Here is a 24,281-nt window from a genome sequence, read left to right on the forward strand (position 1 = left end):
GAGCAACTAGGCCCGTGAGCCACAGCTACTGAGCGTGCGCGTCTGGAGCCTGTGGTCTGCAATGGGGGGCCGCGACAGTGAGAGGCCCGCGCACCGCGATGACGAGTGGCCCCCACTCTCCGCAACTAGAGAAAGCCCTTGAACAGAAACGAAGACCCAACACAGCCAAAAATAAAAAAATAAATCTAAAAAAAAGGTGCTCCAATAACCTAAAGGAGTTATTTATATTAAAAAAAATGTGAATGATGCCAACTAAAATCTTTAATGTGGATTCTAAGGACATTCCCAAGGTTTGTTTTTGTCCTAAAACAATACTAAGTTTGCAATTTCACACTTGAAAAGTCACCTTGTGCTCTAAAAATCAACTACTCAACTTTTAACTAAAATCCCATATCCTACACACAGTAACCTGGAGGCAGTGTACTACGATGGTTAAGAGCATGCCCTTCAAACTACCTGAGATCACATTCTACCTTTGTACATTTACTGGTCAGTTACCTACCTGTGTGCCTCAGTTTTCTCATCAGTAAGGTGGTAACAGTTTCTGCCTCTCAAGGCCCTGTCAGGTTTAAACAAATTACTGTGTATGAAATGCATGGGACAGTGATTGGCAGGTGATGGCTAATGTTTACTTAACATGTTCTTTTACTAAGTGTTATACCATAGCAGTAAAATACTTATATTTACCGTACAATCAGTATAACTCCTTGTTTGAAGGAAAAAAACATAAATAGCAATTGAACAAAAAAGCTTTTTCTCTCTCAGTAAAATTTTCAATATTATCTCTAGTCTTGAATATAAGAAATATAACTGCAAAGTGGTCAAACACTTCTGGTTTACACATACAGGAAAACACAGATAAGATTACCAAGGATTCATTTTTTTAAACTTCTAAACGAATATACTTTGCCCTCTGCCTGTTGTTCTAGAATTTGCAAAATCACCAAAGTACATGAAAATGTGAAACTATTCCTTGGCACTAAACCCATTCGTGTCATGAGGGTAAGAGACATGAGACTGAAGACATGGGTGTGTGTCTGCTAGATAATTTACTGCCTTTGCCACTGTAAAAAAAAAAAAAAAAAAAAGATATACCTTGTACCCTTGAATATTAATGCCATTAAAAAACAAGTTAAGTTTACATGCTTTTCCCCCTTTCTGGACTGTCCACTTCTGAGAACACGAAACAGGTGATATTTATCTTTGAATCCCCAGTGGCTGGTATAATTCCACCACATTACTTGAATTTTGGAGATTTTTTTTTTGTGTGTGTGGTACAGGGGCCTCTCACTATTGTGGCCTCTCCCGTTGTGGAGCACAGGCTCCGGATGCACAGGCCCAGCGGCCATGGCTCACGGGCCCAGCTGCTCCGCGGCACCTGGGATCCCCCCGGACCAGGGCACAAACCCGCGTCCCCCGCCTCGGCAGGCGGACCCCCAACCACTGCGCCACCAGGGAAGCCCTGAATTTTGGAGATTTTATCCTGCACCAAGGCCACAGGACAGGGGGACACACTGACACCTACGGAGCACTACTGTAGGTTAGGCCCTATCCTCAGGGTCTTGTGTAGATTCATATAGTCTAGTCTTTTCAATACCTCTTTGAAAGAGGTGTTATGTACCACTCACAATTTTAAAATCTTTACTCTTTATTCATATTGGGAATCAACAACGTTCTACAATAATACTATGATTAAAAAAAGGTTAAGTCCTCTTTACATTTCTGCTCTAGTAGTACTCTAAAACACCAGAGTAGATACAAGACAAGGCAGACTTCGGAAAAGAATTTCATACAAAGTATTCTATTGACTTCTATGAATCAGGGTCCTGACAAGAAAATGCATTCACCTCATACGATTTACAAAGAGACTTTTCACAAAGGAACTGTTACTAAACAGAATTAAGGGGAGAAAGATCAGGGTAATACAAGTGATTGTATTTGGCAGGAGTCACAGCAGCCGCCAGCCCCACCCATAAGGCTGAGTGAAGTGGGAACAGAAATGTTACCAAAATGCAGTTAAGAGCTTAGAGTCATGAAAAGAGGGCTTGCCCAGAGAGCTATACTGGTAAGTCTCGCAGGGATGAAGCCAATTCCAGAGACAAAGAGCAAAACCAGGAAGAAAATACCAATTCCCTCTCCCCATATCCTACCAGTGCCTCCTGAATTAAACCACAGGAAACCAGTCCACAGGGAGCTGTGCGGCAGTTAGCAAGGCTAAGTCCCATGGCCTCCAAGCAGGCAAAGAATGGATTCTGACTTGAGGAGAGTAAAAGAAAAACCAGCACACATATTATCCTTCTTCAAAGAAAAACAGAAGGCTACTAAAATGGGAGTTAAAAATTCTAAGCACTTAGACAATTTCTACACAGTTAACTGTTAATGTACATTACAAAAATCTCCATTTCTATGTCATAAAAGCCTTGTGAAAATAAAAACTCACTACTTCCATAACTGCTATTTCTGAGTTTAAAAAAAAAAAAACTCCATCTTAAAACTCTTATAGGAATTAGAGGGCCCTAGGTTGGTACTTTACCTCTGAAATGGAAAAAACTTTGTAATCTGTGAACTCGGGATATTCTAGGCCTATGATGAAAAAAATCTATAAAGGCTTCAAAGGATATGAATTCAGAGGAAAAGAAGCATGGGTGTATTCTTGGATATACAATTAAGCTCCCACATTTCTACCTCTTTTTAGATTAACTTTAATACTTACTGGTGTATCCTTTTTAAGACCTTTGGAGAAAATGAGCCCAAATACACTTTAGATTAAAATCCTACTCCACACTACCTGGTCCCTCAGGATAAATGTTTAAACCCACCTACCTTTCCCACTGAAACCTCTGCACATTTTCTAGATCATGATATGCTCAACTGTTCCACCTACATGAGTTGTGGGATGAACACTGATGTTATGATGTGTGATAAAGTACTTTAAAAAATTACATAGCAAACATACTGCTATGTTTCTAAAAGTGAAAAAAGTAAAATTCTGTATAATTCTCTGATGATCTATCTCAGAAGTTTCTCCTTTATGTGAACGTTGGAGGATATAAGCTAGTATCACAACAAAAACCAATTTTTTCCAGTTTTCATAGCTTCTACATAGTATTAAAATGCTGAGACACACTTTTGGACAAAAACAGAACAGGTTGGTTTATCAGTGTTTCTTTGAAAACACTTTCGCTCCTCTGTGCGAATAAAATGTCTCTCCATGATGCTAGCAGAGATACCCAGTAAAAACTACTGCTGGGCTTTTGTTTAATTTCTTGTGCATTCTGCTGTATACTGACAAATCAATAACCTCCAAATCTAAATTCACATTTAAACCATCAAACTCAGCACACTTACACTCTATCTAGGATCCATTTGCCAAAAACAAAAAGAAAGCCTAACAAAACAACGAACAATAATGCTTATGTCTAACTATATCTATACCCTATAAAATAACAGAGGTGCCTGAAGCAGCTTGCAGCTACCATCATTTAAAATATAACTCTTCCACACTTGAAGTAACAGAAGCCACCATAAATTTTTTCCTATATAAGAGACAGTACTTAGACTACAGAAAAGTAGAAGAGTACTAAAGTATATGGTACTTTCACAAAACAAAATGGTTGATAAATGTTATGTATGATTGAGAATCAAAAGATTAATGTAAGTTTATCACATCTCACTTGGACTTACATTAATCAGGATAATTTTTTTCAAAACTGTGTAACATCAATCATTAGTTAAGCTGGAAACTCTACACTGAAACTATAATCATTCACTCCCATTAAGCAGAGTTAAAACGGGATACAAATCACTAAAGTCAGGTAAGAACTAGGTAACTGTTCAAATTTTTATTTTGATGCACAGTATGAGAAATGAACTCTTAAATCAACTGAATTTTATGGAAAATGAAATAGCAAATAAATTAGACCCATGTTAAAATAGAAGGTCAGTTAAATGTCCAATCTTAAGGATATAACAGCCACAGGTAAACTTCAATTCTATAGTCTTCTTTCAGGAGGTCAAAGTCTTTCAAACACAACTTTACTATGAACTGCTCCAGAGCTCAAGAGCATATGGGAATGCTTAACAGGGGAGGTGATCAGGGACACGTTTCCTGCAAGAATCATAAAACGTACAGTTAAGAAAACAAAGGCAACGGTGAAAATGAAAAGCATGATTGTAACCAAAGGTCTATATTAAATACAAACACAGCTATAATCCTACTTTTACTAAAACCAATTTTAAATGTATAAACAATGTTTCTACCTCACAATTAACGTCCCTTAATTATTGTATTAGTAAGAGGACGGGAAAAATCTGTGGAATGTAAGGGCCTGTAGGTATTCAGCAGTTCTCAGCTTCTCATCCAAACAACCTACTTACCAAATATGTATTCTCCAGAAAATGGTTAATTCATGTTTTTAACCAATACGTTAGTGAATTTTACTAAATTAGTCAAAGATGGTTCTCTCAATCAGAAGTTGTAAAATGACAAGGCTTTGGGGTTTCTAAATTAAAACCTCTGGATCACTATTCTAAATGAACAAAAACAAATGCCAATAGATAAGCTGGTGATGGGGTTAGGTAATTCACTAAAGTATGCCAACAGTACCTCTCACATCTGTGATGTTAAACTTTTATTCTCTGGTGACCATACATAGTGAATCAGGAAGGGGGCGTGGTAGGGATACTAGCTAAGTTTTTTACATAATGACTGTGGAAACACTGCTTCTAGAGGCAAGCACAACACTTAAGAGAAGCAGAAAAAGCATAAAAATGGATCCAGAGAGTACAGCATACTGGGATCACACAGAGATAAACCTTCCAACCTCGGTAGCTTATAGGAGTATGACCGAAGGATGTCAATATAGAAAAAGTTATCAAGCAGCTATCACAAAGCACTGATCTGAAAAATTAATTCCCTGGAGGTTAATAATGAGTTTGAAAAGAAGTGCATAGCCCAGTACATTTGGGAAGGCTGTTAAACAAAATTACTCATGTTTCTTTACTGCAAATTACGCAGAATTTCTAATATATTTAAAAGACACTTAAACTTTGAAAACAGTGATATCAGATCAAACGAGGTACTATAGTTTATATTTCAAATGTGGTTGAGGGTACTAAGGTATTACAAAGATTTCTGAGGGTGGGTGCAGCTATGTGACCTTGCTCCCAAGTCAGAAAATTTTACTTATAGAACTCAGTTTCCTTTTGCTATCATTCTGCTAGAAGACAACAGAAACTGTAACTGTATTTAACCATCTTTGGCGGCACTGCTTCCAGGAAAACTGTGTCAACTTTTCCTTCCCTCACAATTTTTCCATTTCAAAATATGAGTGCTCCTTATTACCCTATCCTCCCAATACCAGGAGCAGAGAATCTAGATTTTTCAGCCCAGTCCTTTCCACTCACGACAGTAGATTTGAATAGCATTTCAGCTTTTCTCTCCACATCCAAATCATTATTTTCTACTCTTTCCTTCCTTTAATAGTAAGAGGATAGTTGCCATTCATAGAAGAAAGCCAATGAAAGGAGTGCTGCAGGATTCTGCACAAAGAACTTAGTCCACTTAGGGCATACTTTCCTAATAACATTCCTACTTCCCTCCTGTTCTCTTGCTCTCCAGATCCAGCAGCTGCTGGTGGACTGCACCCCTCTTCTGTGTCGATCATTTCCTCTCTCTGAAACTGCTCCCACTTACATACACTGAATTATCACAGTAATGACCCACACCTCCTCTAGCTACTATCCCACTTCTCTGCCCCCATTCATAATACACTCCCCGAAGAAGCAGTCTACGTACATTTCCTCCAACTCCTCTTTTCCCAGCCTCTATCGAATTTACTTCAGACTTCTGCCCGCTCTATTCCACTAAAACTGCTCGTTAAGACTACCAATGACCTCTGTTGTTAAATCGAATTTTTAGGACCAATTTTCAGTCCTTATCTTACTCGACCTATTTGCATCATCTTGGCAGCTGATCACTCCTCCTCCCCAAATACTTCCTTAATTTGGCTTCTGGGATACACATTCCCTTGGTTTTCCTCCTACCTCAGTGGCACCCCACACCCCCCAACCTTAGAATTTTGTATTATGGGAAATTTCAAAAGTATGTATAAAAGTAGAGGTTGTATAATGAATCCTCATGTATCCATCATCCAGTTTAATAATTACCTATACTTCACAATCCTTCTTAGTGACCCTTGATGGTTGCTCTGAATCTTCCCAAACTTATTACTGGAATTCTCAAGCACTCAGTCCTAAAAAAAACCCTTTCCCTTCTTTAGCTACGTTCACTCTCTTGGGGACTCAATCAGTCTCATGGCCTTATATAACACGTACAGGCTGACAACTAAATTTATAACTACAGCTCAAACTTCTCCCCTGAACAACAGACTCAACTATCCAACTAACTGCTTTCTCAACAGACATCTCAAATGTCCAAAACGGAAAACCCCCATCTTCCCTCCCAAAGCTTTCCTCCACCTAAGAGAAACTCACTTTTCTCAATAAAAACCTTGAATTACGTGCCCCAGTACTTTTTTTCATTTTTTTGGTTTGTAACTGTTGTTTTTGTTTGCTGGGAATTTCCATGTTTTATTCCTGAACTAAAAATGTTTAATATTGTCATGTTAAAACACAATTCAGATTTTTCTGATGAAATTTATTTAGAATTGTTCTTTTTTCCTTCTCTATCCTTGAAGAAATGGAAGTGTGTTTAACGTATTGGAGAAATGCAGCAATTATTAAGGCGCTCTGAATAAAAACCTTGTAAGACACTCCCCCCGCCCAAAACACCCTTGAATTAACCAACCCCTTTCCTCACAGACCTTATATCCAACCCATCATCAAATCCTGCCGGCTCTACCTTCACAAATAGATCTATTATCAATCCCTTCTCACCACCTTCACCTCTATCTACTGGTCCAAGCCACCATCCCCTTCCCTCTCCCTGAACTTCCACTAACAGGTAAAATAAATGGTTTTCATAACTACTAATTAGCAATTAGTAAATTTAATTAATTAAAATTATTAACTGAATCTTCAAATGTTAAGATTTCTCTGGCCACTTAATCATTTTTGTGTGAATGAGTTTTATCTTAGAAAAGCTGCTGGAGGGACTGCCCTGGCGGTCCAGTGGTTAAGACTCCATGCTTCCACTGCAGGGGGCAAGGGCTCAGGGAACTAAGATCCCGCATGCCACACGGCACGGCCAAAAAAAAAAAAAAAAGAAAAAAAAATGCTGCTGGAATAGGAACATGTAGGAAACTCTGCATATTATGTGCTTAAGAATGTATATATGAAAAAGTGTACCCAGGACAGAAAATGACTGAAGCCGACTCATCCTGGTAAACAGACATCAGTTCTTACTACTACACGCCCACCCCCAAGTTATCTGGTTTTTGACCTTCCCAAGCCTGGCTCTTTATGTGCCCTTTCAATCTTGAGGGCTACCCTGTGTTACCCACACCCTTCTCCCCACCTAAGCTTTTCTGGCTTAAATCTAAGAGTTGTGATTACATATTTTAAATAACTTGCAAAATACTGTTATCTAAACAAAATGGCTCCACTTCCCATCAACTACAATTATCAAAAATATACCTATTTTTTTGTTTCCATGTTAAGTTTTCCTAAGAAATGTTCTTTAAAGTGTTACGATACCTTGGTGCTGCCCTGATGATGTTGTCCACACGTAGAATCACTTCTGCTGCTTCAGCTGCACTTAAAAGAACTTGTCGCTTCACTTGGAAACTTTCTGTTATACCCAGCATTGCCATATCTCCAATGGTACCTTCCTTCATATCTGGAAAGTATTTACTAAATAAACAACTAATCTTAACATATCTAATGATGTTACAAAACATATCTAATGATGTTATAAAATTAATCCTGACTTACAAAAACTACTACAACTAACTACTCAATTTAGTTAGAGCATTCTCATCAGACTATCACTCAAGGAAAGCCTTTTAGAAAACTGAAAGGTCAACTACTGATCATCTGTATCAATGGAGAGTAACTATGTCAAATAATGAAAAATTTATACACAACACTGTATCACCCATCTTTCTCTATCTACAAATAAAACTGCAGAAAATTTGCTCATCACTGAACGCACCATGGATTCTTAAGAACTGGAAGAGAATTTAGAAGTCATCTATTTTTCTTATTAGAATCCCCCTTCATCTTCTGACAGATTATTCATTAACCTCTCTCTTGTCCAGTGGCAGGACTATCTACCCTCTAGAACTGTTCCTTTTATGTGGTAGACATTTTGTTGGGAAATTTTCTAATCTGAATTAAGTCCTCTTTTTGGCCATTTTTTTTTTTTTTTTTTTTTTTCTTTTTGCGGTATGTGGGCCTCTCACTGTTGTGGCCTCTCCCGTTGCGGAGCACAGGCTCCGGACGCGCAGGCCCAGCGGCCATGGCTCACGGGCCCAGCCGCTCCGCGGCATGTGGGATCCTCCCAGACCGGGGCACAAACCCGTATCCCCTGCATCGGCAGGCGGACTCTCAACCACTGCGCCACCAGGGAGGCCCTGGCCATTTTTATGTTATGTATCAGAGATCTACTCTCAAGAATGTCTCAGAATACGGCTTCCCTGGTGGCACAGTGGTTGAGATTCCGCCTGCCGATGCAGGGGACACGGGTTCGTGCCTCGGTCTGGGAGGATCCCGCATGCCGCGGAGCGGCTGGGCCCATGAGCCATGGCCGCTGAGCCTGTGCTCCGCAGTGGGAGAGGCCGCAACAGTGAGAGGCCCGCGTACCGCAAAAAAAAAAAAAAAAAAAAAAAAAAAATGTCTCAGAATAAGTTTACTGTGAGATTAGGAGTTAATACTGATTACAAGAGATACAGTAAAGTTTAAACTTATTTGAGAATATAAGTACTGTTTTTATATACTAAAATCCTACAGTCATTATATAACAAGTTAAAAATCTTCTAACTAATGTTACACCCCCCTTTAGGGAATAACAAAATTTTGACAGTGTAGAGATTATGAAGTTAAACATTTTTTCTACAATGTATAATGGCTATAAAGGCAAGGGTCACAGGAATCTTTTATATGGTTATCATGAGAATTCATCATTTTTAAAAAATTAAAAAAATAAAAGAACCTGGTCAAGAGTTACTCTGAACAACTACCACAGGAGCTTCTCTGGTGGCGCAGTGAAGAATCCACCTGCTAAAATGCAGGGGACACGGGTTCGAGCCCTGGTCCGGGAAAATCCCACATGCCACAGAGCAACTAAGCCCCTGTGTCATAACTACTGAGCCCCCAAGCCACAACTACTGAGCTCACATGCCACAACTACTGAGCCCATGTGCCTAGAGCCTGTGCTCCGCAACAAGAGAAGCCTGCGCACCTCAACGAAGAGTAGCCCTCACTTGCTGCAACTAGAGAAAGCTCACGCACAGCAATGTAGACCAAACACAGCCAAAAAAAAAAAAAAAAAAAAAAAAAAAAGACCACATGGTCCCAATTAATTTCTTACCCAGTCCAGCAGTTGTATTGCCTTCACTATGGGCTGCTCGGAGCTGTGCCACCAGATCTGCACTGTCATAGCCTGCATTGTCAGCTATGATAGTTGGCAACTATGAAGTGAAGAAGACATGGTAACTATTCTACTAAAAGAAAGTTAATTTACTAACTATAAGAAAAGCTTTCTAAAATTATACATTTAGAAACAATGTAAAATCTGCTTCCTTTTAGTTACTGCTCATAAAGAGGATAAACTCCAAAATCAAATTTAAGCAGTGTGAACCAATTCTTAAAGCCAAGAAAGTTAAGTATTTTCTGCCCAAGAGAGAAGAATGGACTCATTTAAAACCAGCAATACCTACAAAATTTAAATTCAAGGCTCTCTTTCTCATTAACTTACCATTCTCAGTGCTTTAGCATAAGACTCCATTGCAACGGCTTCTTTGCCCGGTGTTCTACTTGCAAGCTGTGTCACAGCATGAGCCATCAGCATCTCAGAACAGCCTACAGATTAAAAATCCAAGAACATATCATTATGCTTAGTTGTCTCCAAGACACTAAATTAGACTTCCCTTAAGATATATTAAGCATTAACAATTAAGTGCAAAGACAATATGAAGTTCCTATAAGAAACATTAAAGCCAAAAGCCACTACTATACTTCAAGAAATAAAATATATTCAATATTTTTCAAATGCTTACCTCCTCCATAAACTGTTCTAGAATCTTTCACAGTTTGGGAAAGAACACAAAGAGCATCATGCAAAGATCTTTCTGCTTCATCTAAAATTTGTTGAGTGGCACCACGCAGAACAATGGTGCAAGCCTCACCTAAAGTTAAAAAAATAATAATATTCTTATGTCACAGTGAACACTTAGTTATAAAACATAAAAGTTTGCCTTCTATCACTTATATAGGTTATACTCGGTTTTGAAAGCTGACATGTGTTCCATTGCTACCTTCTCTTTGCTAACAATCCACATTCCTAACAGTTCTAAGCTATCTAAAACAACTATATTGAATATGCACTGTTCACAAACACAAAGTTAACATTAGGCTGCCCTCAAGAGATTGAAATTAGAATTTCTCAGGAATTAAGACATATATTCTAGTAACTATAGTAACTAGTAACTGTTTCTTTTACTTCAAAAGAGCCTACCAAAGATTTAGGAACCTAGACCAGGATCTACATAATCCCTCACCAAGGGCTACCCCAGAAAAGTGAATCAGTTTGTCTTCTCCAATCATGACTTCCTCAATAAGTTTGCAACTTCCAAGCTTCACTAGTTCTGGGTGGTCAAAGGTAGACGCAATTTCACCACCTATGAACAAAAATATACATTAATTAAATGCACAACAGGTTTAAAATTTGTTTTCTAACAAGCAGTAATGAACAGAAAACACAATATTTAAGTTCACTGCTTACTATACGCCAAGTACTCTGAAGCAATTCATACAAACTAATTTTTTTTTTTTTTTTTTTGCGGTACGCGGGCCTCTCACTGCTGTGGCCTCTCCCGTTGCGAAGCACAGGATCTGGCCGCGCAGGCACAGCGGCCATGGCTCACAGGCCCAGCCGCTCCGCGGCATGTGGGATCTTCCCAGACCGGGGCACAAACCCGTGTCCCCTGCATCAGCAGGCGGACGCTCAACCACTGCGCCACCAGGGAAGGCCCCAAACTAATTATTTAATCTTCACAACAATCCTATTAAGACAGGCTTCATTTATCACCCCATTTAGAACTGGTAAAACTGAGGCAAAGAAATGTTTAGTTTCTCATCCAATGTTACATAGTTTGAACAAATATGAAGCTGAAATTCAAATACAAGCAATCTGGCTTCAGACCTATATGGACACACTGTGTAATAATATCACCTCAATTGAGATTCTGACATTTACCTCTAAGCCTGAATTTAAATTCAGATTCTCTTCTGAATTCAACCTAGAAGACCAGTACTCTTATGATCCAATATCCCAAAACAAAACATGAAAATATTTGACTAATCTTATTATATCAACACATGTACCGAGACACTAAGAACTGCTTAAAATAGTGAGCACTTGGGCCTAGAAAAAAGGGGAAATGTATACAGAGGATTTCCCAGAGCAAACTTAATGAGAAGTCAAAAAACTAAATTCATTTTATTCCATAGGTATTATTTTTATTCCTATTTTCCATCTTCCATGCTATAAACACTTCCTCCTTTCCTGGTTCTTAATTAAGCAAAAGTTAGGTTTCAATTTTAAAATCCTTTTCTCAGACTTCCCTGGCAGTCCAGTGGTTAAGACTCTGCAATTCCACTGCAGGGGGGTATGGGTTCAATCCCTGATCAGGGTACTTATGCCACGCGGCTTGGCCAAAAAATAAATAAATAAAATTAAATCCTTTTCTCTAGCTCATTACTCTCTTTTAATAGATTCCCTCAATCATCAACCAACCCCTTTCCCTACACCTTACTGATAAATCTGCTGAATAACTGATGCTTTATTTCTATTTTACAATTAATTTATAAAAGGGACTCTGGTCTTCCCAACTCTACTAATTTATACTCATAATCTGTATAGCTGAAGCTCTTCTTACTTTTGGTTGGCAAATTCCTGAGACTGCTTTGTGTCTAGACGTGAGACACAATAGATGTTTGGGACATCATATCCCCCAAATGAGACAAATTTGGCTTACGAGAATTTTCACTTATCCTAAACTCATTCATGTGTATCTGCTTACAAAATATTTCTAGACATTTCTAGACATTTGCAAGAAGCAATTTCACACATCTTGACAACAGATGTTACTAAGGATGGGAGCCACCATGGAGTCTACTTCACAGCCATACAGTTTGGTGTGCTTGGTGCAATTAATTTTCTTCTGAGTGTATGTGGCAATTTCATGTTATCAAGTCCTTATGATATCAACTTATCCCATGAATGTGCTATCATTCACAGTTCTTATGTCATGTCTTTAATTCTGTTGCATCAAGAGAAGAATTAAGTAAACGTGAGCATCATAAGTTTTATTATCTTAAGCACCAAGTATGCAATAACTTTTAAATCAGGTAAACCCACTTCCAAATAATTAATGAAAGTAAAATGTCTCTTTTTAGGTCAGAACACTATGCTTCTCAAATTATTAAAAATGGCTTAAGAAGTTATTTTGAAATGAGACCAATCCTACCATCTACTTAGTATAATTTCTTCTAATACACAGGGCAGTTCTGATCTGAATCTGATGTTCCTAGTGGCTTTACATCTAAAACCCAACTCTCCTTAATTCTCACTGCCAGAGAGCAAGCCAACTTTCCAGCCTATTCATTCATTTCCAAGCGCCTGAAAGTTAGAGGATAAAGACTGTTATACTCAGTTTTCAAGGGCTATTTAGAGGTTTCTTTAAAAACCATTACTAAAACAATAAGTGAACAACTGCATTCTATGTCTCTTTGATGTAGACATACCTGTAGACACACTTTCTAGTCTATACTGGGATTATAAAACTCATATACCTCTACTGAAGGATACTGGAGTAAACTAACTTTTCATCATACACTGCTGGAATGTTTCACACTTATTCAACGTTTATTACTTTCATAAATTTTAAAAAATTAATGACAGTAATGCTTAAGTATTTGATCCACTGCCTGGCATATAGTTAAATGTTCAATAAAGGTTACTATTCCAACTGCACTATCACACAGGGCACAAAGCATTCAACTACTCACTTAGCACTAAAATTAAATGAATAAACTAGGTAAGACTTTAAGACTCCTTTTTTGGGGACTTCCCTGGTGGTTCAGTGGTTAAGAATCTGCCTTTCAATGCAGGGGACGCGGGTTCGTTCCATGGTCAGGGAACTATCATCCCACAGGCTGCGGGGCAACTAAACTGCACTCCATTAATGAAGAGAAGCCCGCGTGCCACAACAAAGATCCAGCATGCCGCAACTAAGACCCGACGCAGCCAAAAGAAACAAAAAACAAAAAAAAGACTCCTTTTTTTAAGCTTCAGTTTATTTAGACTATGTTTAGAACAGTGGTCCTGTGGGTTTGTGAGAAAAGACAGTATCTTTAAAACAACACAGCAAAAATAAACCTACACCTATGGCGAAGCTGGCATTTAACTTGGTATATTAAAAATAATGTGAAGATATCAAAAAGTATGTCAGATTTCAGAATAACTTTAGATTCTAGGATCCTTACGGGAATCTCTTTGTCCTCTTAGCAATGAGTTAAATACACGAACACTCAGTAAATCCAAGAGTAATTATTATGTTAGAAATTAATGCCTTTTTCCCATACCTGTGACAAGAGCGAGACGTTCCACACCTGCAAAATCTGCATGCTCAATAGCCATAACACCAGCAGCACCAAAGAGCTGTTCAGGATAATTATAAATTAATTGCCTATAAATAAAATATGAAAAAATATTGTTCAAAATGGTTACTTCACAAGATAAAATACATTAGACTAAAAAACATGAAAATATTTTTATCTCACCAGTAATCAAAGAAATGCAAATTAGAACATTTCTTACTTATTACTGTATAATACTTTATAAATTATACTAGTGCATCCATGTTAGTACTAAAAATGGGTATTGTTTTTTATATTGCCATTGACAGTATAAAATGAACCAATAATTCTGAAAAGCAATTTAGCAGTAGTGCATCAAAACCCATATCTATGGGCTCCCCTGGTGGCGCAGTGGTTAAGAATCCACCTGCCAATGCAGGGGACACGGGTTCAAGCCCTGGTCCAGGATGATCCCACATGCCGCAGAGCACCTAAGCCCATGTGCCACAACTGGTGAGCCTGTGCTCTAGAGCCCACAAGCCACAACTACTGAAGCCCGCACGCCTAGAGCCTGTGCTCCGCAACAAGAGAAGCCACCAAAATGAGAAGCCTGCGCCCCGCAACGAAGAGTAGCCCCTGCTCGCCACAACTAGAGAAAGCCCGCGTGCAGCAACAAGACCCAACGCAGCCAAAAATAAATAAATTAAAAAAATAAATTTACTAAAAAAACCAAAAGCCAAAACAAAACCCTTATCTATGTTTATATGCTTTGATTCTACTCCTGAGAATCTACAGCAAGAAAATTCAGATATTAATTAAATGAAGATATGTGTAAAAATTTTATATAGAACAAAACTTTCCAATGTCTGTGAGGAGAGTGTTTGTGTAAATCTCAACTTACCAATTATGAAAAATTTGTAATTTTAAGTAAAATATATATACTGTTAGGTAAAAAAAGCATGTTTTAAAAGTTTATACCATATGATCACAACTAAACGAATTGAAACAACATACACACACACCACGAATCAACTTAATAAAAGAATTTCTGGGAGAATTCTGTTCCTTCTTTATACTTTCAAACCTTCCAAAATGAGCAAATATTACTCATACAACAGGAGTAAAAAGGACATCTGTTTAAAAGTTTGTAACTTAAAAAAAGCCAAAGAAAAGATGTTCATAACTAGTATAAAGCACTGCTAAGCAAAATGTGCCTTATCAGAATCATAGATCTCATAGAAGTTTAGAAACTAGCTTTTTCTCTTTTTTTAATTTATTTATTTTTGGCTGCGCTGGGTCTTGTTGCTGCGCGCAGGCTTTCTCTAGTTGCAGCGAGCGGGAGCTACTCTTCGTTGCAGTGCGCGGGCTTCTCATTGTGGTGGCTTCTCTTGTTGCAGAGCATGTGCTCTAGGCGCACAGGCTCAGTAGTTGTGGCACGTGGGCTCAGTAGTTGTGGCTCGCAGGCTCTAGAGCGCAGGCTCAGTAGTTGTGGCACACGGGCTTAGTTGCTCCGCCACATGTGGGATCTTCCCAGACCAGGGCTCGAACCCCTGTTCCCTGCACTGGCAGGCGGATTCCCAACCAATGTACCACCAGGGAAGTCCCTAGTAACTAACTTCTAAAAGCCCACATACATTTGGCTTAAAACAATTATTTTCCATCAAATGGTAAATCTCTCTCAAAGTTAACAACTGCCTTTTCACTGAAATGCCCTGTTTCTCTTGGTATTTTTCTCCATTCAAAATAATCCATAAAAACCTTAGATACTGAATATTAAGAATACATGGGGAAGGTATACACATATTTTCTTCATACAAATTAAAGATAAGCCCTAGAACTCTTAATACTTTTCACCTCTTCATCCTTGTTTTATTCCTATGCTACCATTAGCTTTTTCCTACTTCAAACCCCCATCATTTAATGTGGAATTAAATCTCTCTTCCAAATACAGGTATACTACAGCCCAAACTAATAATATAACTGCCAAAACAGAAAACTGTTATTGTTAACACAAAAAGGTTTAATAAAGTATATTAACATAAATTTTCACTAAAATCATTGCAAGGCAAATGCCTTGCTGTACAATTTTATTTACATTTGGAAAAAAACACTTCCTAAATAACTAAATTCAATATAAAACAATTTTCCTAAATCCTGCAGAAAACAATCCTTTCTTGGATTATTTTAAATATTGTTAGCACAAGCATACACAGACCTGTTAATAAAGCAATTTATCCCATGCTTAAGAATACGTTCAACTTTCTCCTTCATTTTTTCCTTTTCTGCATGTTCTATTTCAGCAACTTTTGCTGTAGAATCAACTCTTACCCGGGAACCAAATATCTAAGACAAAGGAAAGCATAAAAAATAGCATCATTTTCCTTACTCGCAAGTTTCATAACATATTTAAACTTTTTAATGTAAATACACCAAAAACTATGTGTGCATGTGTGTATGCATGTGTACAATATAAATATATATTCATATATATAAAATCAGAAGCTACGAAACTATATTATATAAATATATATTCATACATATATAAACCCTATAAGGGTTTTTATTAGTGCAACTGATTACCAGCCCAAGTTTACAGCAGCTAGCAATTAGAATTCCAAGAAATGTAGTTTAACATACCTTAATTTTGTCTGTATCCATACCAGTATTTGCAATAAGAATTTTAGCATTTTCAATTCGCTTTGGTTGATTTACTCCAATTTTTTTATCCAACAGAAAGCCTACAATATAAGATAGTATTGTATTAAATATTTCAAGGCTGTTAATAAATCTTTTAAGGTAACCTGCTTTATCAAATTACTCTTTCAAAGAATGCATTTAAGTCCAATTCATCAAGCTCCTAGAACCTAAAACTCATTCCACTAGAGCAGTGACCATAAGAATCAATTTAGCAGATCATTTAAAAAATAATATGCGAAACAGAAAATGTAAGAGCACAGTAGAAATATTAAGAGTCAACAGAGCATTTTTGTACAGCAACCTATATTTCAATACAAATTAATTTTTTAAAAGAAAGTCAATAGCATTTTGAATCTTTTGTCTCAGAGACATACTATACTTGCAGGTGTGTGTGTTGCAATGCAAAGCTGTTAAAGTCCACTTTCATTAGCTTAAAACCAACAAAAAAGAAAACAAGCTGTGAAAACTCAGATACACAGGGTATTGCTAGAGATTAGTGAACTTTTTAAACACCGAGGCTGGTGATAAAATGAAACGCCATGGACAGCAGACAAACCTGGCCCCAATCATGCTCATGCTGCTTACGGGTTATGTATGCAACCTTGGACAAATTGTTCAACCCTAGGTACTCACCTATAAACAGGAATATCACCAGTGGCAGAGATGCTAGCTACCAGCCTAGGGCCCTGCTGTATCACCTTGGGTTTTCTGCTCTATTCAGCTGAACTTAATTCTCACTCACTGGATCAACATCATGAGAAAGAAATGGTATTTTAAGTAAAATTCCTATTAGAATGCCTGGCACAGAGCAGACATTCAATGGTAGCTATCCTTGTTTTAATTATCTTTCCCTACCACCAACCCCTATTAGAAATGCTTTACAGCCCTTACATATAAATTCAATCAAGAATATTTTCAGAATTGTTACTCCTGTGAAACAGAGACAAACAACATGCATTTTTGCAACAAAACCCAGACTCCGAATCACTAACTGGTAGAGCAGAAACTGTAAAGCACAATTTACCCCGTTTTTTCCTTCTCTGTAGAACAGAATGCCTACACTTTCTACCGTTTGTGAATACACTGTGAAGATGCTTTGAAAAATCCACTCTAAGAACAAAACATACTATTATTAAGGAAACGCAGTTGCTAACTCATTTATCACTCTTCAAGAACGCCAGAAACAATATTCTCAACACCTGCCAACTAACTGGTATGACCTACCCAAACCCTTCCTAGAGAATACATGTAATCCTGGAAAAAGTGCCATTTGACAATAGCTGACTTTTGGTAAAAAAAAAAAAAAAAAAAAAAAAAAACTACTTCTCTTTATTAGAAACTAACTTACTTCATGGTAAAAAGTAAAACCTAGAGGTTATCAAAGAAATGCTGGGATAGTTTGAGAAGATCAAGCACACTGTCAATCTAACAAATGAATTAAGATGACAAAAATGGTTGCAATATGATTTGTGTCCTTAAAGACAAGTTTTCTGGCTTTGCAAAGTGTCACTAGTCCTGACTAAATAAAGTGGATTCACTGAGTACTTAGCTTTCAACAACTGGTCAAGGCTTCTTTTCCCGTATTCAATATGTACATACCTTCATCTAAATAGGAATCAGCCAGACTTCCTCCTAGCTTCTTGATGACATGAATTGCCTCCAGATTACCAGAGCCTTTCAGTCTGAGAACGGCTTCCACAGCTAACTTAGTAAAGTGGTCTTTGTGATGAGTAAGAAGTTTTGAGGATAATGTTGTTCCTGCAATGTTCATTAAATCTTGACGGAATTTAACTTCGTCAGAACTAAAAAAGCAAAACAAAACAAAAAACGAACAAAAAAACTCAGGCCGGTTCTTAGAATGCTTCTCTGAGGTTATCAACCCTGTTTTACTTTTCAAAATTTATCCAGATACTTGTTTGTCAACAGACTTTCACCTCAACCAGTCAGGGCTCTAAGTCACATGAAAAAAATTAAACCTTATCAGTAATCAAGAAATACAAATTAAAGGATACTATTTTCCCCACCAAGCTGGCAAACTACCAAAAGGGAAACACAAGCAAACAAAAATTTCAAGAACATGGGAAACAAGGCATTGTTATACAGCTAGTGGGACTGTAAATTAATGAATTTTTTCTAGAGCACTACTTGTAAGGTAAATAAAATTGCCTTTAAATACATACATATCTTTGGACACAGCAATTATACTTACTTTTTTAAGTAACAAGTCTGTCACAACACTATAAAGCTAAAAATTGTCGAAACACAAATCTCCAATTATAGATAGGTGAATTATAGCAGTCACATAATCAAATGCATACCTCTACTAAAACTAATATTACAGAGAACACTGACACCTCGAAACTGTTCTAGTTATTCAACTAGGTTAAAGAGGCTAAAAAACCCTCTATACAATGATACTATTTATTTTGTTTATTGTGATTATACGTGCAAAAAAAACCCTGGAAACCCAAACTTTAACTTTAGTTACTACCTCTGGGGGGTAATGTGGGGTTTTTCTGGTTATTATTGAGGCAGGATGAGCCAACAGAATCATGTTTGTGTATGCTTTTCACTGCTCTCTAGACTTCCTGCATTGAGTGTATTTCAAAAAGAACATTTAAACATTAAATGTTTGAAACAGTAGTATTTTGGTATACCGACCCATGATCGACTGCAGAATTCAACAGAGCCTGTCTTGCCGCCTTTGTGGCTTCTCTCCAACCCGCAATAATGGTCTGTGGATGAATCTTTTTTGCAATTAAAGATTCTGCTTCCTATTAAACAACAGTGGAAGACAAGCATGAATACTAAATCTGTAGTAAGAAGTTGATTACTTCTGATACTCAAAACCACAGTAGCAAAAAAACCCCAATAAGATGAAATTGAAGCTGCTCAGATATTCTTACCCTTAGTAATTCTGCTGCTAAAACAGTAACAGAGGTAGTGCCATCACCAACTTCATCATCCTGAACCCTTGACATATCTAGGGGAAAAAAAAGCTAGTTATTACCTCTTACATTTAATTCTGCTTTTTAAATTACTTCTCGGTAGCTTACCTAATTCTCCAAATATATCCACTATGAATCTAAATCTCACTTATCTAGGTTTCCTCACCTGACAAATTCTTTGAACTTTTCAGCCCGAAATACAGTAGTTTTACCATCAGTAAGTACATGGCACTCCAGAAGACTGTTTTTTTTTTGTGTGTGTGGTACGCGGGCCTCTCACTGCTGTGGCCTCTCCCGTTGCGGAGCACAGGCTCTGGACACGCAGGCTCAGCGGCCATGGCTCACGGGCCCAGCCGCTTCGCAGCATGTGGGATGTTCCCGGACTGGGGCACGAACCCGTGTCCCCTGCATCGGCAGGCGGACTCTCAACCACTGCGCCACCAGGGAAGCCCCAGAAAATGGTATTTTTAAAAAATTTTACTGAAGTATAGCTGACTTACAATGCTGTGTTGATTTTTGCTGTAGAGCAAAGTGGTTCAGTTGTACACACGTATATATTCTTTTTCATATTCTTTTCCATTATGGTTTAACACAGAATACTGAATATAGTTCTGTGCTATATAGTAGGACCTTGTTGTTTATCCCTCCTATACATAATAGTTTGCATCTGCTAACCCCAAACTCCCAATCCATCCCTCCCCCCCGCGCCCTTGGCAACCACAAGTCTGTTCTGTATGTGAGTCTGTTCCTGTTTCATAGGTAGGTTCATTTGTGTCATATTTGATTCCACATATAAGTGACAGTATATGGTATTTGTCTTTCTCTGACTTCACTTTGTACAATAATCTCTAGGTCCACCCATGTTGCTGCAAATGGCATTATTTCATTCTTTTTTATGGCTGAGAAATATCCCATTGTGTATATATACCACATCTAGAAGCTTGCATTTTAATAATGATAATAATCAATTAAAAACTAAATAATCAATGAGTCGAAAGGACAGTCAACACATCCTATTTAAAATTGTTTCCAAATGTTAACAAAATGTCATCCTCAGACTCACCAACTAAAACTTTAGCAGCTGGATTGTCCACACCAATGTTTTTTAAAATAGTTGCACCATCATTGGTTACCATAAGAGAAGCATCTCGTCCACTGCTTAACAGAATTTTGTCCTAAAAGGAACATATTTGGTTCAAGTTAAGATATAAGTACATCTGGAAGAACGCACAGATTCATCAGTACTCTCATATATTGCTAATGTGTAAATACTCTGGATGGTTATTTGGCAGAATCCATTTAAATTTTTTCACTGCATACACCCCCCCAAAAGCAAACCTTGGTGTCCTAACCTTTGTCTACCCCTAAAGACAGCAGAAGAACAGAGAGACATGAACAAGGCTGTTCCGATACTGTAATAGCAAAAGCAATGAACGCAAACTAAGGGTCCCTCACAATACAGTAATAAATACAAACTATAAGCAAGATACAGAATACTATTTGACAGTCAGAGAGGAGGCAGTATATCTATTTATACTGAAAGGAATTTAAAAAGCCAAGCTACAGAAAAAGTACATACAAATAATGTCTATCACGTAACAAAACAATGTTATCTATTACAGGGAGAATGTATAAAATAATATCTTATAATACATAAAATACCTGTACATCTACATAAAAATAAAGACATTGGTTAGATTTATATCCAAATGGTAACAGTGTTTGTCACTGGGGAGGTGAGTGGCACTGGGGATAGTGATCGAAGGGGACTTTAGCCATATGGGTACTGTTTTGATTTTTAGTAAGGAGTATATATCCGTATCTTAACTTTTACAATTAACAGTTAAGTTTCAAAGATAACAAAGCATCCAAAAGAAGTTTTTATATCTCTAACGGCTCTAAAGCAACATTAAAAAATTAAAATTCCCTGTTTTTCTTACCATGCCCTTGGGTCCCAACGTGCTCTTTACCAAGTCTCCAATTGCAATGGCACCAACAAAAGAAGACTGGAATAAAAATCAGAGATGGTCAAAATCAACTTCAGTCTTAAAATTTTTAAAAAACCCAAAAAACTACCGTATCTTTATAAGAATGAGATAAAGTCTTACCAGACGAGCTGTCTCTGCTCTCTCTTCATCAGCTCCAGCCTTGAAGATATTAACAGGTGCAAGGGAAAGGGACGCCTAAAACGGAACATCAAGACTCAGTTTTAATACCAGTATTCTTTAACACATATACTTAGATGCCTTCCACTAGACTTACAAGTAGATACCTAAGAGAAAATTAATTTACAGCACAGGGTACTTCTTTAAACAAATGAAGCTCTCCATCATCGGAGCAGTCATTTATTTAAAGCGGAAGGAGGGACTTAGGTGACGTTGCATTTTGGATCTCTAAGCCCTTCAGGAATAAAAATTCTACCCCAAAGAGATCGACTGTAAGTACGGCGAGACCAAAGATGGCAAAGATGATTTTAAACTAAGGGTAAGGCAGGAAGGGGTGGTAGGCCACTCGCGCGACAACGACCGCCAGGAGGACGAGGGGACGCTGCGGCCTCGCTGCCATCTTCGCCCTCTGGCCGCTCCAGGCTCCGCCCCGAGAGGGAGGGCGAAGCCCGTCTCGCCGACCCGCCCGGTGCACTAGAAATTTCTTCGCTTGGGGTGAACTCCGAGCCTCGGGGTTCTGGGGCTGTGGAGAGGCCGAGTCACAACAAGATGCTGGCCTTCAGGCCCATACCTCCCCTGCGGGCCCGGCGCAGGCCACACGCCGCAGCCTGCGCCATGTGCGGCGGGCCCGGGGACAGACACAGGGAGCCCGCGGCGCTGGGATACAGATGAGGCAGCAGACGGCGGGGGACGGCCGAGGACGGCCGAGGACGGCGGGCCTTGGGCAAGGGCCTACAGGGCCAGACTCACCATGGTTCCGAGGAGTTCAGCACACACAACAAGCCCTCACCAGCTCGCGCCTCAGGCCGGAGGAAAAAGAGGCCGGAAATGACGCCAGACGCTCTGACGCAGGGGGCGGAGCCCCGGCCGGCGCGCCGCTCGTCCTGGCACCGCCCTTGGGGGAAGGGAGGGCACAGCGTTTGAGGGGAGTTCCGCGGTTCGGAAAAGCTGCCCGTCCCGCTGGAGGGGCGGGGCCTCGGCTGTCGCTCCGCTCCCTTTGGAGGCACCCGCTGGGGACCAGGAAGGGGAAGGTTGGAGATTTTCCGTGAGGCCCAGTGGTTTGGGAGTAGAACTCACCAAGGTGGGAGGGACGCTGCGCTGTGGGTGTTGCCATAGCAACGGAGTTCTTTCTCGCACGTTTAATTTTTTTTTCTTATATTTAACCTTTAAAAAATGTTGCTTTGGGCTTCCCTGGTGGCGCAGTGGTTGAGAGTCCGCCTGCCGATGCAAGGGACACGGGTTCGTGCCCCGGTCCGGGAAGATCCCACATGCCGCGAAGCGGCTGGGCCCGTGAGCCATGGCCGCTGAGCCTGCGCGTCCAGAGCCTGTGCTCCGCAACGGGAGAGGCCACAGCAGTGAGAGGCCCGCGTACCACCAAAAAAAAAAAAAAAAAAAAAAAAAAATGTTGCTTTAAAGTACTACATGTACAGAGTTTAAAGTGTTGTATACTAATGTAATAGGGGTGGGGCAGGCACGTGGCTGTTAGAGAGCCACTGGTAGCAGTCCCACTCAGCCACTGGTTGACGTCGCAGGGGACCCCACCCCCACCCCCTTTCAAGGTCCGCTAGCTTTGCGATTAAAGTCATTATTCCCTGCCCCAACAACTCGCCTCCAGATTTATTGGCCTGTTGTGCAGCAAGCAGAGCGAGCTTGGGCTCAATAACACTAATAATGGAAAACATAATTCACCAACCGCATTAATTCCTCTCCCCAGAAGCAACCACTCTCAACTTTTTGAGCTTTATAAAACATTTACCATTATATTCCTAAATAATATTTTATTGCTATTTTAATTTTAAACATTATTTATTAAGATGGAGGAAGACATCTTTCTTTTACTGGATTGTAAAACGCTGTTCTCAGTTGGGCTGTCCAGAACAAGGTCTTGTGAGCTCTGATGGAGACTTTTACTTCGTCCAGCTTGCTCACTTTCAGGAGGTTTTGCATTTCACTCATTCTCCCCTCCCCCCAACACACAGTTGTAGAGATGACTAATATCCTCTTACATATTGTCTTTGTAAAGAGCAAAATCAATCCCAAATATTTCCGTTTGTTAAGAACAGTTTTCTACTTTCTCTAAGTTGACCCCTAGGACATTTAAAGCAAAATTTTTGTACTTAAAAAAAATCTGTTTAGCTTTGCATCTGATACTTTTTTCTCCCTTTGACTAACTGATCTCTTAGCAAGCTCTTGGATTGTGGCAATTGTTAACATTGGTGGGTGTTTTCAATTTTTTAAAAAATATATTTATTTGGCTGCGCCTGGTCTTAGTTGCAGCATGCGGGATCTTTGTTGCCACATGTGGGAACTTTAGTTGGAGCATGCGAACTCTTAGTTGGAGCATGCGGGATCTAGTTCCCTGACCAGGGATCAAACCTGGGCCCCCTGCATTGGGAGGGCAGAGTCCTAGCCACTGGACCACTAGGGAAGTCCTGATATTTTCAATTTTTAATTGTTCTACCCTTCAGATATATGCTAAGAGGGTTAGTTTCACCAGGGATTGACAAACCATGAGGCGCCAAATCCAACCTGCCACCTGATTTTGTATGGCCAGAGAGTTAAGAATGATTTTTATATTTTTAAGTGATTGAAAACAAAAACTTTTGTGATACATTAAAATTATATGAAATTTATATTTTGACATCCATGAAGCTTGGTTGTAACACAAGCAAACTCATTTTTATACTGGGCAATACAATACAGAGTTATA

The 24,281-nt window shown here is 38.9% G+C and overlaps 1 protein-coding gene across 1 annotated transcript; it reads right to left on the bottom strand.

Annotated features, from left to right (window-relative positions):
- Positions 1-3,827: 3,827 nt before the first annotated feature.
- On the bottom strand, positions 3,828-22,418 carry CCT2 (chaperonin containing TCP1 subunit 2). The gene is made up of 16 exons (XM_060112074.1): positions 22,322-22,418; positions 21,515-21,589; positions 21,347-21,412; positions 20,470-20,581; positions 19,365-19,441; positions 19,120-19,232; positions 18,058-18,260; positions 16,399-16,499; positions 15,977-16,104; positions 13,768-13,871; positions 10,680-10,799; positions 10,179-10,307; positions 9,878-9,981; positions 9,491-9,590; positions 7,657-7,798; positions 3,828-4,108 (listed from the first exon to the last, which is right to left on the bottom strand). Exons 1-16 carry the CDS (start codon positions 22,322-22,324, stop codon positions 4,078-4,080), a joined length of 1,608 nt encoding a protein of 535 aa, XP_059968057.1. The 5' UTR covers positions 22,325-22,418; the 3' UTR covers positions 3,828-4,077.
- Positions 22,419-24,281: the final 1,863 nt, after the last annotated feature.

The sequence above is a fragment of the Mesoplodon densirostris genome, chromosome 11 (assembly GCF_025265405.1).
Source record: "Mesoplodon densirostris isolate mMesDen1 chromosome 11, mMesDen1 primary haplotype, whole genome shotgun sequence".
Classification (NCBI taxonomy): domain Eukaryota; kingdom Metazoa; phylum Chordata; class Mammalia; order Artiodactyla; family Ziphiidae; genus Mesoplodon; species Mesoplodon densirostris.

What these genes read in the sequence shown, in the direction of transcription:
- CCT2 (XM_060112074.1), bottom strand. An exon ending in ATAAATTGCTTTATTAACAG is followed by an intron (nt 13,872 to 15,976) that starts GTCTGTGTATGC and finishes TTTTATTTATAG; the next exon opens with GCAATTAATTTATAATTATC. An exon ending in CTTTTCTGGGGTAGCCCTTG is followed by an intron (nt 10,308 to 10,679) that starts GTGAGGGATTAT and finishes TTTTAACTTTAG; the next exon opens with GTGAGGCTTGCACCATTGTT.